General features: G+C 35.4%; 1 protein-coding gene across 2 annotated transcripts; it reads right to left on the reverse strand.

Annotated features, from left to right (window-relative positions):
* Positions 1-3,860: 3,860 nt before the first annotated feature.
* On the reverse strand, positions 3,861-11,195 carry EMB1187 (Protein kinase superfamily protein). Of its 2 annotated transcripts, XM_087337342.1 has the most exons (11): positions 10,926-11,189; positions 10,465-10,556; positions 9,426-9,532; positions 5,725-5,830; positions 5,529-5,651; positions 5,374-5,465; positions 5,175-5,259; positions 4,962-5,067; positions 4,817-4,883; positions 4,401-4,493; positions 3,861-4,305 (listed from the first exon to the last, which is right to left on the reverse strand). In XM_087337342.1, exons 1-11 carry the CDS (start codon positions 11,027-11,029, stop codon positions 4,189-4,191), a joined length of 1,092 nt encoding a protein of 363 aa, XP_087193468.1. In that variant the 5' UTR covers positions 11,030-11,189; the 3' UTR covers positions 3,861-4,188. The 2 variants fall into 2 exon arrangements, with proteins under 2 accessions (XP_087193468.1, XP_087193469.1); XM_087337343.1 differs by lacking the exons at positions 5,175-5,259; positions 5,374-5,465 and having other exon boundaries at positions 10,926-11,195.
* Between the last annotated feature and the right edge of the window lie 3,320 nt (positions 11,196-14,515).

Genomic DNA, 14,515 nt, shown 5'->3' on the forward strand with positions numbered 1-14,515 from the left:
ACGATTTCGGTCGTAGTCTGTTCATCGGCACTGTTCTTCCCCCTTCCCATCCGGAGGGACCTGTCTCCCAACAGGAGGGTGGATTCTCCCGTGCTAGTACGGCGGTCCGCATCGCGCCGAATCGTGGTGCAAGGCCGCCGAGGCATATTTGCACCATCTCATCATCGTCCACATTGACGCTTATCGAACCGAGTGAGTCGCAAAGCTCCTTGATCTTCAAGGTATAGCTTGTAATGGACATATCTCGTTGTTAAATGTTATTCAACTCTTGGGGAAGTTGAAGCTTTCTCGCAGTCGTGTTGGCGGCGAAAATCTTTCTTTATGTTCTCCCACGCCTCTTTAGACGTATTGGTGTCTCGAATGTGGCTAAGCATATGGTCGTGGACACATGTTGCCAAACAATACATTACCCGACTCACTCCTTGCTCCCACGTTGGGTAGTTGGTGTTTGTGTTGTCGAGCTTGTTCTCGAGTGCGCCATTGATGTAACTCCAATACCCTTGGCCGACAAGGTATTGGGTCATCTTGTACTCCCAAGATGAATAATTGCTCCGGTCTAGTTTTTCACTAGGGAGCGAGCTACCCATTTGTGTGTTCATTTTGTTGTTGTGTCTTCCTTTTTGGCTCTTCTTCCTTCCTCTCATAGATGTGCTACATGGCGGCACTACGGTAGCGGATGGCCGGAATTTGTCGTCGGCATTTCGAACACACAATCACGAAGAGTTGGGTGGGCTTAGTGAATATGCTAAACCACACGCTCTGATACCATGTTAAGGATTAGGTAATTAATTAAGGAATAATTATTACCTAATTATATGATTAAGTTAAGCGGAAGATTATGTGATATGTGTGTGTATGTGTGTGAGAGGAAGAGAGAGTGAGAAAGAGAGAGAGAGAGAGAGAGAGAGAGAGAGAGACTTATGAATAACACAAGATGGGGGATGAGTAAACTAGAGTGTATATTATAAAACATCATCAAATCTAAAAATACCCATAATGAGGTATATATACATCTCATGTGCAAAAGTGCACAGGTTGAGTAGAATATAGGTACTAATGTGTAAGTCCTATATTAAATGTACTTAGGAGTGGAGGATCTAGAATATCCCACTAAGTACAAGGTCCTATTTAAGGCGTTATAGTCAACACTTCTAACTAGATTCTATCTAGGTAACTACGAAGTTACATTGTTGACTAACTAACTAAACTAAGTTGAGCTTGATCTCTCAACATGAGTATTCGAGGAGATATTTCAAAAGAGCATTCATCATATGTTGAAAAATTGTTTGCACATTTATAAGACTAAATGACATAACTATGTATTGGAAATGTCCATAGTGCAAAATGAAAAATTTCCACTCATCCTAAAGATGTATCCAAACAAGTATATGCAACTTAAAGGATCTAACTCCATGAAGCAGTTAGCCCCATTGAAACTCTCCAATAGAATCTCGATCAATTGTGTAACCTTATTCAATCCTTCATAAGCAAGAACCAAACAAAGAGAATCTTCTTTCCTCTTAAAGAAGAAGAAGATAAGTGTGCCAAAAGGGAATCTTAGAATGCCTATTAAATCCATTCATCGAATTCTCATTGGTGTACCCTCCGAGGACTTGAAGCTTCTATGGTGAGAGACATAGATTGAAATATTCGCATTCGTGGGGCCTGCCCCACGAATCCATACGAATAGGAATACGAATACACGTAAATATATTCGTTTTCTTCTTTTTTTTGAAATTAAATAATAAATAATAAATAAAATTGTGTTTTATTTACGAGCGAGTGAATAGTGGCCAACAAGAAGCGAAGACGCCTCACCCTACTCCCTGTGCGTGCTACTTACACCCTCGCTTCCCTCTATATCCTGTTCTCGGCCAGAAATTAGGGTTTCAACAAAAAACCCTAATTTCTGTCATAATCCTAATTTCGACAAAATTTCTTCTTTTCAGCCTGCATCATCGACTCCCTCTCATGCTCTACCTAATCCTACATCCTGTTGTCCGCTGCAAATTCAGAGTTTCACTGAAACCCTAAGTTTTGCCAAAGCCCTAATTAATTAATTATTAATGTGTTAATGAATTAAGATATGTATTTGTAAATTAATTAATGTATTAGTGAATCAATTAATGTTTAAGTGAATTAATTAGTTAATAGTAAATTAATTATTATATTAATGAGTTAATTAATTATTGATGTATGTCTGTGTACACATATATGTATGTGTGTGTATATGTATCTATGTATGTGTGTGTATATGTATCTATGTATGTGTGTATATATGTATGTATGTGTGTGTGTGTATATGTATATATATGTTTGTGTATGTGTGTATATATGTATGTGTATGTATGTGTGTGTGTATATGTATATGTAAACAAATGGTTTTATAATATTCTTAGGGCCATTTTCTATTCTCGAATACCACGAATATTACGGATGTCGAATCTCAAGAATATCACGCATGGGTCAATCTATGGTGAGAGAATATACATTGTGCCCGTGGTAGCTCTTTCCTAGGTTGCATACCTATATGGCCGTTTTACCATCAATGTTGGGGAGCATGCTAGCCTTAACCTTATTAAAGACATATGCGAACTCTTGAAACTTTGTTGGTGGTTGGATATTGGACATTATCCCAATGCCCTAGATTATTGCAAGATAGCTACAAGAAAACCTAGGAAAGACAAAGGCCATGATCTTCCACATCCACACTTATTCGTCAACAAGATGTCACCACCCTATCAAAAGGCCAACTTGAATTTGTTGATTCCTAATTGAGGATTCACATTTAAAAGCACAAGTGGGTGAAAGAATCAATTCTTTTTATGGACATTCTAAGTAGTTGACACATTTCAAAGTTTAACGAGAGCTTTCACATTGTCCCTATTTTTCTCCATGTCAATCTAGTCAAGATATTCTTCATGGAAGTTAATATATTTGATTTTGTTATTGGAAGCATCTTGTTGGAGGTTGAGAATGAGGCCAACTATATCTAGTCACATTTTATTCACGAAAATTCATAAATGCAAAAACCAATTGTAAAGTTCATGAGAAGGAGCTTTTGGCCAGTTTGTTCTTTTGACTATGACACCATTTCTTGGAGGGTTCTAACTTCTCCCTAGTAATCGTTGTCGATAATGATGACGAGGTCCTAAAATAAAATACTCACAAAATTCTTGACTTCTAGATTGATAACAAGCACATCGGGCATAGTTTCACTTGCATTTCAATTTTGTGCCCACATATCAACAAGAAAAAGGAGATGTGCTATACGGATACTCCTATCTAACAATTGCCAAGAGAGCTAGTTTTTTATCATCATAAGCAAGCTCTCTTCAGCCTTGATTGACTATTGATAATGTTGGGGGCTTTGTCTTCCATGCACCCACAAATTTGTGCATTCCAAAGATCATTCCATGTTTGCATTCAATTCATGTTTTTTCTTGCTCTAAGAATTTTCGTAAGGACTATGAGAAATTTAGTAGATGTGAGGAGTTGCTCTTTAACATGTTCTTGATAGCCCATCTCATTTTCAAGGTCTGTTGTATTGTCATGACCCTTAGTCAAATTGCTTGTTATATTGAACTGAGCTCTCAGTAACATTTGGAGATCGCTTATGCACATTTTTCATTTTCAAGAAGCAATCTCCAAATTAACTCTCCTTTCTTGAAGTGGGAATTCAGCAACCACCACTTACGAAGCAAAGAAACTTCTATACCACTACTCCATGTTCTGTGGTATACATGATAGCATGCATCAGACTAATATTGTAACTATGTGATTGCATTCAGTGATTTAGAGAATTCAGCATCGAAATTCGTTTTTTTTCAATACTGGATTCGGCTACTTTCACAATAATGGAATGCAGGTAAACAAATGCTTTCAGGGATATACTAAATATCATACATAAATTTGGTTCCTCTATACACCTTTTCCAACACCAACTCAAGGTTATATCATGGCTCAGAATAGGATAAATTTTCCTTCCTATTTTGAGGAGAAATTTTTAAATAGTCTCAATTATTTCAATTCATTAAGTACACATAAAAAAATAGTAAAAAACATTAATAATTAGCTTCTATTCTTATTCTTACTCCATAATAATAGCAACAAGAGGACATGGTTCGGTTCATCAAAGTCATAATTATACATATGGCACAGAGACTAGAAAGAAGAAACAAAGTTTCCTCATCTTCCAATATGCTTGACAGCAAGGGATACAAATCCATCTTTCCTCCTCTCATATTCCTTATAGCGTTTAAAAAAATATCCCAAATAATCAAAGTCAATGGGGGAATATTTAGCCTGCAAGAAAATGCAAAGCATTTAATACAAAGGTGTGCTGCGAGTTCTGATCCCTTTTACAAGTAATGAGTAAAAACGACATAACATTGTTGTACCTGAACGATAGCCCAAACTGCCCAAAAGAGATGACTTAATAGGGAGTAAAAGTTGGCCTCAACATAAAGCTCTTCAAGTTCAGCATCTGTAACCTGTTCAAACTTACGGATTAGAGAAACCAAATAAAATTACTGGTAGTACAGCTTTACTACATTGGAGGTTTTCATCAAAGAAACATTATACAAATGGGAAAAACCAGAACAAACTAGTAATTCTTTCAGTTAGACTCTAGTATACAAAAGCAAACACATGAAACAACACTGATGTGCATTTGTTTCTTCAATCAGATATATTATGTGCTAACATTACACACGGGAGACTAAGATATCATTCAATAGCTAAAACATTTAATCAATCAGTACTTCAGAAGAATGCTGCATACAAAAGTTTTAAATCATCAATATTAAGTAACAACCTGGTTAGGATTCTGTGGATTCAAGTAATTCCGAAAGAAATGATATTGGGCTTTCTTATTAGGATATCTGTAAGTCAAAAACGTTGAAATCGTTAATGAAAATCAGAAGATAGGTTGACTACGATGATGCAAAGAATAGACTTACAAGCTGTAGTCACACTCAAAACCGGCATATTCTGCGAAGTGGTTTCCAATGTCGTATCCACGGTAACTATATGAGCTATACTCGAAGTCTATTAGAATAATTTTTTCTGAATAATAAAAACAAAACACATGAACATAAATTGATAATTTTATTAGTATAACAAAATAAAAGTAACCAAAAAAATCACTCCACAGGGAAAGTTAAAAAAACTACCCTCAGTGTCATTATACATCACATTTCCCGAAAGCAGATCATTGTGTGAGAATATAACTGGAGCCTTCAACAAATTGCTAATACCCTGCATCAAAGTTTATCTTTACATCATGGAACTTCAAATTTTAAATGGGAAGTAGCCTCTGGCAATTGAACAGAGAACAATATCGAGTCCAAATTCAGCTATGTAAAAACACACCTTTAGAGCCTCTATTTCTTCTTTCAATTTCTCGATTGATATAGATGAATATAGCTTCTGCTTTGTCTTATCATCAAATGATAGCCCCAATGCTGCACAAAAAGTATCATCAATAGAAATAAATCAATTAAGTCTACCAACATTGCACAACCTACCTTTATCAAGAAGTTTGGAAAGGTCTGACCATAATTGGGCATCCTTGGTGCCAGGAACATCCATCTTGTGTAGCCTTCGTAATTCCTTGGCAATCAATGCGGCCAACCTTGGAGTACACATTTCTAAAAACAATCTGAAGTAGGTTATTTACATGGTTATAGCTTAGGATGAGATCTAGGCAAATAATTATTTTACCTGATGGGGTTAAGGTCCGTGCATTAATAAATGACTGCACCAAGCCATTTTCAAACACTCCGAGTAGCTCTGCACCAAATCCTGCAGTTGATAGAGCACAAATCGCCTACATTGTTTATGTAAGTTACCCATTAATGCATCCACGATGATGCAAAAAATCGAAAAGCAGCACAAAACCCTAAACTATATGTCATTACTTCTATTATCTAGGTTGGATACACTTACTTTACAGGCAGTAAATATCTCAATAGCACGGTCACTACTTTTAAAGCGTATTAATTGCTCCACTGAACATAAATAAATACAAACTGCTGGACTCTGACCTAATAGTATTGGACAAGGTGCGCCTCCAAAGGATCTACATAACCCACTAAAATTTCATGACCCGAAACCACATCCACAAAATTGACATGGTCAGTTCAATCATGTACGATCATACTATTCATTATAGGAGAGATTGAGACAAATAGACTCAAATTTGGATTCAAACAAAGAAACACACAACATTGTCACAAGCTTCTCAGCAACAACATGAAGAAAAAAGGGGCTAAATCGTGGTTCACCCCAAAAGAAGGTTTAAGACTCTGAACACTCTCAGCACCTCTCTTCCTGAACTTCAACATCTTATGAGGGACACATCACCTTCGAATGGCTGCTAAAACAGTAATTTTCATAGCTCACAAAAATTAATCATGAAATCAATATGTTTCAAATCTTGACAAGTATAGAATAATTATATTGTGTCATTCTCGTCATATGAAATAATTTGGATACTTTTGAGAGTGTATGGTCATTGAGGTTCTCAGTGCCAAAACTCCATGATATGCCATTTCCCCTGTAGACCACTTACAAATTCATTAAATGAGAAGAAAAAATGGAGGTGCAAGCATCCAAGGAATCATTCAACTAGATGTAGACTAGAATGAAATCTTAATTCCCAAAAAATCTGTTTCAGTTTTTGTTCTAGTCATTCCTAGGCTTACCCATGACTACATATGCAAGCCCACCAATCTTATCAATGGCTCATAGGCCAGCAGTTTACCAAGATGGTATAATATACTGTTTTGAAATTTAACATACAAAAAATTGAATGAAGAAAATACACTCAATTCAATATTTGTGGAAGCCACAGAATAGATTGTTTATTGTCCATGAGGTGGCCAATTTTGACCTATGGGACCAAAGAAACATACCATCTTGGATGTGAATCCTTCCTAAGATGGGGGATCACCACTTTGTAATAAAAACTCTCTATGTGAAATCATTGTTGTAGAATAATTAGCATACAATATGCGCACAATACGTATGCTAAATATTATTAAAAGTATTCTACCTTTTTTTAAATACTTAGAATACATATTCTACATATATAAAATGTTAAATACGTGTAGAATATGTTAAATATGTTGAATACATGTACAATACGTTAAACACTTCTTAAAATTTAAAGGTAAAAAAAATTGAATTTCTTTCAGCTTTTTAGAAATGTTAAAAACTTGTTAAATATGTCAAATACTTAAAATACATCGAGTACATGAAAATATTATACAATGGCCGTTCTATTTAGAGTAATCTAAAACATATTCTAAACATAGAATACACATTTATTTAACAATTATGGTGAAAATAATAATACTGCGCAGACATTTACACTCATCCTTCTTGGTGGAAACTTGAGTCTAAAACTTCACTTATCATGCCCATCTAACAAGTCATCATACTGCTCATAAATCACCTTATATCCTGAGCATGTGAGAAGTATGTGATATTCATACTCCATTAGGTTTCATTGCATGCCTTGCATATCTGCGTCTTGTGTGAGTGAGATTGAAAAAGTGTTAGTGAGAGATGTTGGATATGTTGGCATTTTTATCTTGTATTGGGGCCAAATTCGGGGGTTGACATTCACAATGTAATATTCCAATTTTGACAATTTAAGATCATGCCACTTGATGCCATGATGCTACCTCAACACCTAACATGTGTGAGTGAGATTGAAAAAGTGTTAGTGAGATGTAGTTGGAGATGTTGGCATTTTTATCTTGTATTGGGGCCAAATTTGGGGGTTGCATATCTTGATTTACCTCAACGCCTAACTTGTGTGAGTGAGATTGAAAACGTGTTAGTGAGATGTAGTTGGATATGTTGGCATTTTTATCTTGTATTGGGGCCAAATTTGGGGGTTGACATTCGCAATGTAATATTCCAATTTTGACAATTTAGGATCATGCTACTTGATCCGCAGTGCCTCTAGTAATCTATCCTCAATGATCACATACTTCATCACATCACTGAGAGTTCCAATAGATTTTTAACGCCACATCTTATAAACCATTTGATAATTCAAGCACCCAAACAAATGAGAGGATTTTGCTCTCATCAGTTTCATACCTTGCATCCTATGTTCCAAGCTTGTTTTGGCAATATGTGATCAGGCATATTCTTGTGTTTTGTGATATACCTGTATATTCTTTGTATGGCTAGTACCTCTATAGGTCAAGGACCTGTTACTAATAGAATGACAGCATAGGGATTGAGGATTTTACCCCAATTGTCTACAGAAGAAATTCTTTTGGATTCCCTCTACTTCATTCAACACACTAAGAGAGATAGTGCCACCCACATTTCCACTCCATAAAGCAACACTTGAACCACCAAAGCATTAAGTGACATCAATCTCACTTCCCATCCTTGAGCATCACTTACTTTGATTGCATTGTTTATCAATTTTTGAACATCAAACATAGTGTGACCCCACACTTCCACTCCATAAAGCAACACTTGGTTAAATAAAGTATTGAATAACATCAATCTCACTTCCCACCCTCGAGTATCACTATGGTTGTATTGATTCTTAAACATATAATAACTATTCCAACCTGCTTGAAGTCTAGACTCATAACATACATTCCACCTATTTGTCAATGAGACATTACCAGCAAGAAAATTTGAAGCTTTGCACCAATTGTATTGATTCTCCCTCATATGTGAAAGTGTAGTAGTGTCTTGGTTGTGTTGCCATCATTTTTGTTGTGTCCATGTTAACAATTAGCTTGTTGATTTGACAGAATATTTCCAATACATCAAATGTTTCATATCATTCAAAGTATATGAGAATACACAACATCAACATATAAGAATATAAAAATAAGCTACTGCATGAGTTTTGGCCATCTACGCCTTCTCCTTTTGTAGCCTTGTTTACTATCGATGCATAGACCAAAAAATGTGAGAGAGAGTGGACAACCTTGATTGACCCCATGTTGCTTAAGAAGTACTTTGAGAAACCACTACCCATTTTTAATTGGCACATAACTTGCTCATACAATCATGCTACAGCTGCTATATACTCTAATGACATGGCATTCTGTTCTTTATCATTCTTTTCCAAACCTCACTCTTTGGGACAATGTCAAAGGCTTTCATGATTTGTGGCCATGCCATTTGCAACTATGATTGAACCATTGAAAACTCATGACAAAGGCATAATTCAGAAAATAAAAATGTTTCAAATGCATTAGGATTGCATCCATCATGATTGGATTCGATAGCTAGATTAAATTATTTTTACTTTTTGTTTAATGTTCAGGGAAATGTTGTTATAAAAGAAATCACAAGGCACAATCATAACATATGAAGATAGGGAAATAGTGAGGTGTTCGATATCAGTGAAAAATGTTCCAAATGCAATAGAGTCAGACCTGAAACTCCCGCTCTCTATCAATAATTGCATCAGTGTTGGGCCCGAAAATCCTCACTGTCACGGAATCATCTTCACCTTTACCGGATTTCACTGATACCTTCAGCACTGCAAAGGTTGTCTTAGAGTGCAGATAAGCAAAAGCTTTTTGATTCCTAAACTCAAAGCAAAATTATTGTCTATATATTTGAGGTTATGGTTAATCAAGTCCAAGAGAAACATATCGTTGCCTAAATATTCAGCCTGTACAAATTTCTTGGTGTTCTGATTCTTTAATTGAAAACAAAAAGACCAGCTGCCTAGATATTAAGAAAGTACAAAGTTCTCAATGGTCATGATTTCTTGACCACAGTGAAGTCATTGTCTATATAGGCTACCCCATAAAAGTATTATTTCTGACCCAAATTTGGACTATTTAGCAACGAAGAACACTTAGAATAAGATATTATGTTAGGATCACTGCATGAATAGGTGGTAGAAAATTAGTGTTTTTGAGACTAAATGCCTGATAATCATTGCATAGCTTTTTCAATAGGTCAAAAGAAATGGTTACTATCACACTGTATTGTAATGTGCAGACTCTTGATGAGAAGAAGACTCTAAGAGTGCAGGGTCTGACGAAATTAGGTATAATACATAGAAAATAATCAAATCCCACTTTCATAATTATATTACATCAATTGGTATGACGAATACTATCCTTCCACTTACAAAGAAAGCTTTGATACCATTATAAAAGTAGTTTCTCTATCTGAAGCGGGCCACTCATTTTGGGTTTTCTAATTCAACAGTAATCACATGCAAAGAATTGTTTTTCCTATCCGGAGGAGATGATTTCATTTTGGTAGACTTTTTAACAGCATTCACTTGCAAAGATTAGATTAATTATAGAAGTACATTGTTTTAGTTTGAGGATAGAACATTCCACCCCAATACAAATAGTTGATTCATTACAACACATTCCATTATTGGAAATCATATGCATCACATAAAAGGAGACCACTTCAATTTTGGTAGATTCGCGAAATGGCTTCACTTACAAAGATTGGTGATGCCTCCGGAAATTTGTGAAATGCACAATTCTTGATCACTTACATCAGACCATTTGCAAATGAGACTCCGGCAAACTTTCCTGTTTCAAACAAAACAATGACATAGTTTTTAACACAGAGTCTGTGCAAAAGAAATGCCAAAATGCAAGGGAAAGGAAGAACGAGAAACGAGAACAGATCTTTTTACTGAGATTTTTATAGGCCATGCACGGAAACAAAGGGGAAATGCAAGGAGGAAGAGTAGAATGAAGAATAAAACAAAATGAAATGATCCTTTTACTCATTCTCTCAGGTCATGGAAAAAAGCAAGAGGGAAGAATAGAATGATCTAACAAAGCAGAACACAATGGATTCTTTACTGAATATATTCTTAGTAATTATGCGGAAGGAAGACAGAACGCAGACAAAGGAGAAGGGGGGCGCCATAAGAAACATGTATTTACTATTACCTTATCGCAGCATGGAGATCAGGAGGAGGCAGGGAAGGATCGACAAAGAGATCAGAAGTAGGGAGGGGGCCATCGGTGGAAGAAGATCGAAAGCAGAATCCCATGGTCAAACCAATCGATATAAAAAAAAATGTATCCTGTGCACTGCACGTCTTCGAGCTGATGGATCAAAACCAAAGGTCTTCTTCCTTTCTTCTTTCTTCTTTCTTCTTTCTTGGTCTGATTCTGCTTCTCCTTCGTCTTCAACAGATCTCTTGTTGTTATGCGTCGTCTTTCTTTTGATTCAAGCTATGGCGTCTGAGTCTGAGTCTGCGTCTGCGTTTTCGTCTGCGTCTTTGTCTTCTGCTTCTGATTCAATTAGGTTTTCTTCAATTACTTAATTTTGTTTGTCTCATTTGCAGGTAGGCCATGCAAAAAAGTCATATGTATATATACATTATACATATATAAAAGAATTAGAGATGCTAACCAAATCAAATTGTATAGTTTTAAATCTTTTATTCTAATAGTAGCACGTTATGTGGCTAAATCACAAATGTGAAAAAGGTTGATCCACATGAAAAAGAAAAAAATAGGGTCATAAAATCAACACGTTATGTGCCCTACTCAGTGCTCACAATGTGAAAATGTTTCCCTAGATATCCCTTCGAGACTATATAAAATCAACATAAAACGTGTGCTAAATCACAATGCCGAAAAAAAAAAGTAAGGCTTTCCGCTCCATGAGATTGTAAATTCTCCCAACGACACCAAACCCAATGTCATAAGAGTCTGATACCTCTTTTATAAGCCTCTCTTTCCGACCCGCTCACTCTGGATCCTTCTCCCAAAACACCTTTAACAATTACTGAAATGATAATGAACTTTATGACCACATAATCAATAGTAAGAAAGTCTCTAAGCAGTAGCTGCGAGCGTATATTACGAGTAATGTTGGGTTTAAATATTCCGTGTTGCACAAATATCCAATTTAACAAACAATTTGATTTAAGTAGAACGATTTTTTGATCAACCAATGGTGGAGGGAATGCCATGGCGTATCACTTAGATCTACTAAAGTTGATCCATATCGAGGGGGTGAAGTTCTAGTGTACCAACCCCACGTTGCAAATGGTACAAAAGAGGAGTTAACAACATATGTTTTACCTAAGAAACTATTTCTCAATGATAATTTTGAAATGCTCCATTAATGAACCCATATGAAACAATAAAGTGTGAGAGACAATTACCTTGTACAAGAAGGAACAAAATAGACATTCATGCTCAATTGAATCCCCAAGACACCAACGATTTGTTAATTTGGCATCCAAAATACAGAAAGGTCAGGTTCCTTGACAAAGGATATACAATAGCTTTAATGTCACAGACTCACAACTTATGTCCAGACCTATTTTTTGCATAGTTTCCAAGATGTAATCCCATTGGACATTATCAATAGTGGCATATATTTGAGAGGTGCATATTTTACATACTTCATGCTATCACAAGTGTTTTAGAATATTATCTTCGTTGTATCTCCTTGGGACAACATTTATGCCACATGGAAAACAATGATAAAGGACATCCTTAATACAATTATCACTAAACTTTGTAGAACGTTTATCACTTGTTTCTTGTAGTATTATGCATCATTGAGAGGGACAAGAAAAGAAAGTCGCCCTTTAAATGCCAATTATAAACCAAGAAAAGAAAGATCACACATATAAATGTTGATTAAAGGACCAAGAAAAGAAAGATCACCCACAGGGCCTGAATTTGATGGGTTAGTATAAAAGTTTTTTGATAGGCATTTTTTAAAGATGTATGTCATATGACACAAGAGTGCAAAAACTAACATGTCATTTGACATACAAATTTTAATAATGAAGAGGTTTGTAACCACTCCAACGACGCGGTCACTGCCCGTTTGCACTTTTGGCAGAAATGGCGGAACACACCTATGGTGATGCAAGGCGGGAGTGGCCCGAGATGGAACTACCAACCCCCACGTTGGTTGTTTCCTACTCACCTGCCACCCTCTCTTCGTTGTAGGCCCCAAGAGCCGACTCGTACTAGGCAACATTGAAGGGCATCATCGCCTTGGATATAGGTAGCTTCTTACATTAAGTTAGGCCGCAAGGCATTGTAAGTAGGCTCATCTTCTTTTACTTGATCGGAGGAAGACTCCCCAATGTGTGTATAAGTCTCTTTGTAGACTCTCTATGTAATAATCCTTCCTAACTAATGGGAAAGTAGCTTCATTTTGAAAAAAAATAAAATAATGAAAGTTCTATATGATGCTTTACCAATTTTAATAATGAAAGTTCTATATGATGCTTCATTTGTTATACAATTCATTACTATAGAAAGTGCACAAAGATGCACAAATAAACAAAGATAATGAAATACATAAAATTAATATCATGTTAATGTTTTTACTAATAAGTATGAAAAAAGGTTAGTAAAAATTTAGTTTTAACTTAAAATTTTATGCAAGTAAAAAAATTTAGTTTTAACTTAAAACTTAAAAAATTAAAATCAAACCTAGAGCTATACACTCTTGAAGTATGTAAAGGTTATTGTTTAAAATTTCAATCAAATTTCAACTAATATTATTAGTAAAGAAATTAAGAATAAAAATTGGAGAATACATACAATTATTACATGATAATGATATTATTTTAAGCGTGTTATAGTATTAATATATTATAATACACACTTCATATCTATAATAAGTGACATATGTATATGTATATAATATATATGACATGGAAAATAGAATTTTAACATGTCATTTGACATGCATAATTTGTAGCTGCCTTTCGCATGAAAAATGGATATTTAAACTTTATATGTCACTTGACGGGCATTTTTATTATGTGTATGTTTTTAATGGGCAAAATGGGCATGCCCGTCAAATTCTTGCCCTAATCACCCATGTAAATTTAGTGGATATTTGTTATGATTTCATAAATCGCACATAAAAGAAAGATGATTGGAAGGAGGGAAGGATAAGGACACATGCAACTTAGTGGATGAACTTGTGAGAAGAACTATCCACAAGATAATCAAGGCCCACACATTAAAAGACATGCAAATTAATAAATGACAAAGGTCTCATTATTATTTCATCCCAAGGGGAGAAGCTTGGAGATAGTATGAAAAAGAAAGCCAAAGGAAACATGAAGAAATAGACCAAAGCTAGGCAAAAAGGGTGGAGCCCATGACATGGTGTGACTTTTTGCAATTAGGCAAAACTACAAGTTGTGTGGGTATGAACTTTGTGTTGAGAAAACTTATTCTTGTAAGTTGTGTTAACTATTATCTCCCTCTAATGAGAGATACGTGGGACTACATATGATAAAAGACAATAAGTGGTTGTTGTACAACTTCTAAATGAAGGCATAATTCCTCCTTGAGCCACCCACAATTTTTTATGCATTTTAGTCATGTAGTTGCATACAGTTAACTAAGTAAACACTAATATGAGACCTCCTTGGTGAAATCAGGTCATGCATCAATACTATGTTTGGAGCCATCAAACTTTTATGATTTCTATCATATGAGCACAGTCTATGAAAATTTGGGTTATAATTCATGTGATCGTAGTC

This window comes from Azolla caroliniana, unplaced genomic scaffold (genome assembly GCF_043228905.1).
Source record: "Azolla caroliniana isolate FFs.n. ecotype wild unplaced genomic scaffold, voAzoCaro1.0.p SCAF_30, whole genome shotgun sequence".
NCBI classification, from domain to species: domain Eukaryota; kingdom Viridiplantae; phylum Streptophyta; class Polypodiopsida; order Salviniales; family Salviniaceae; genus Azolla; species Azolla caroliniana.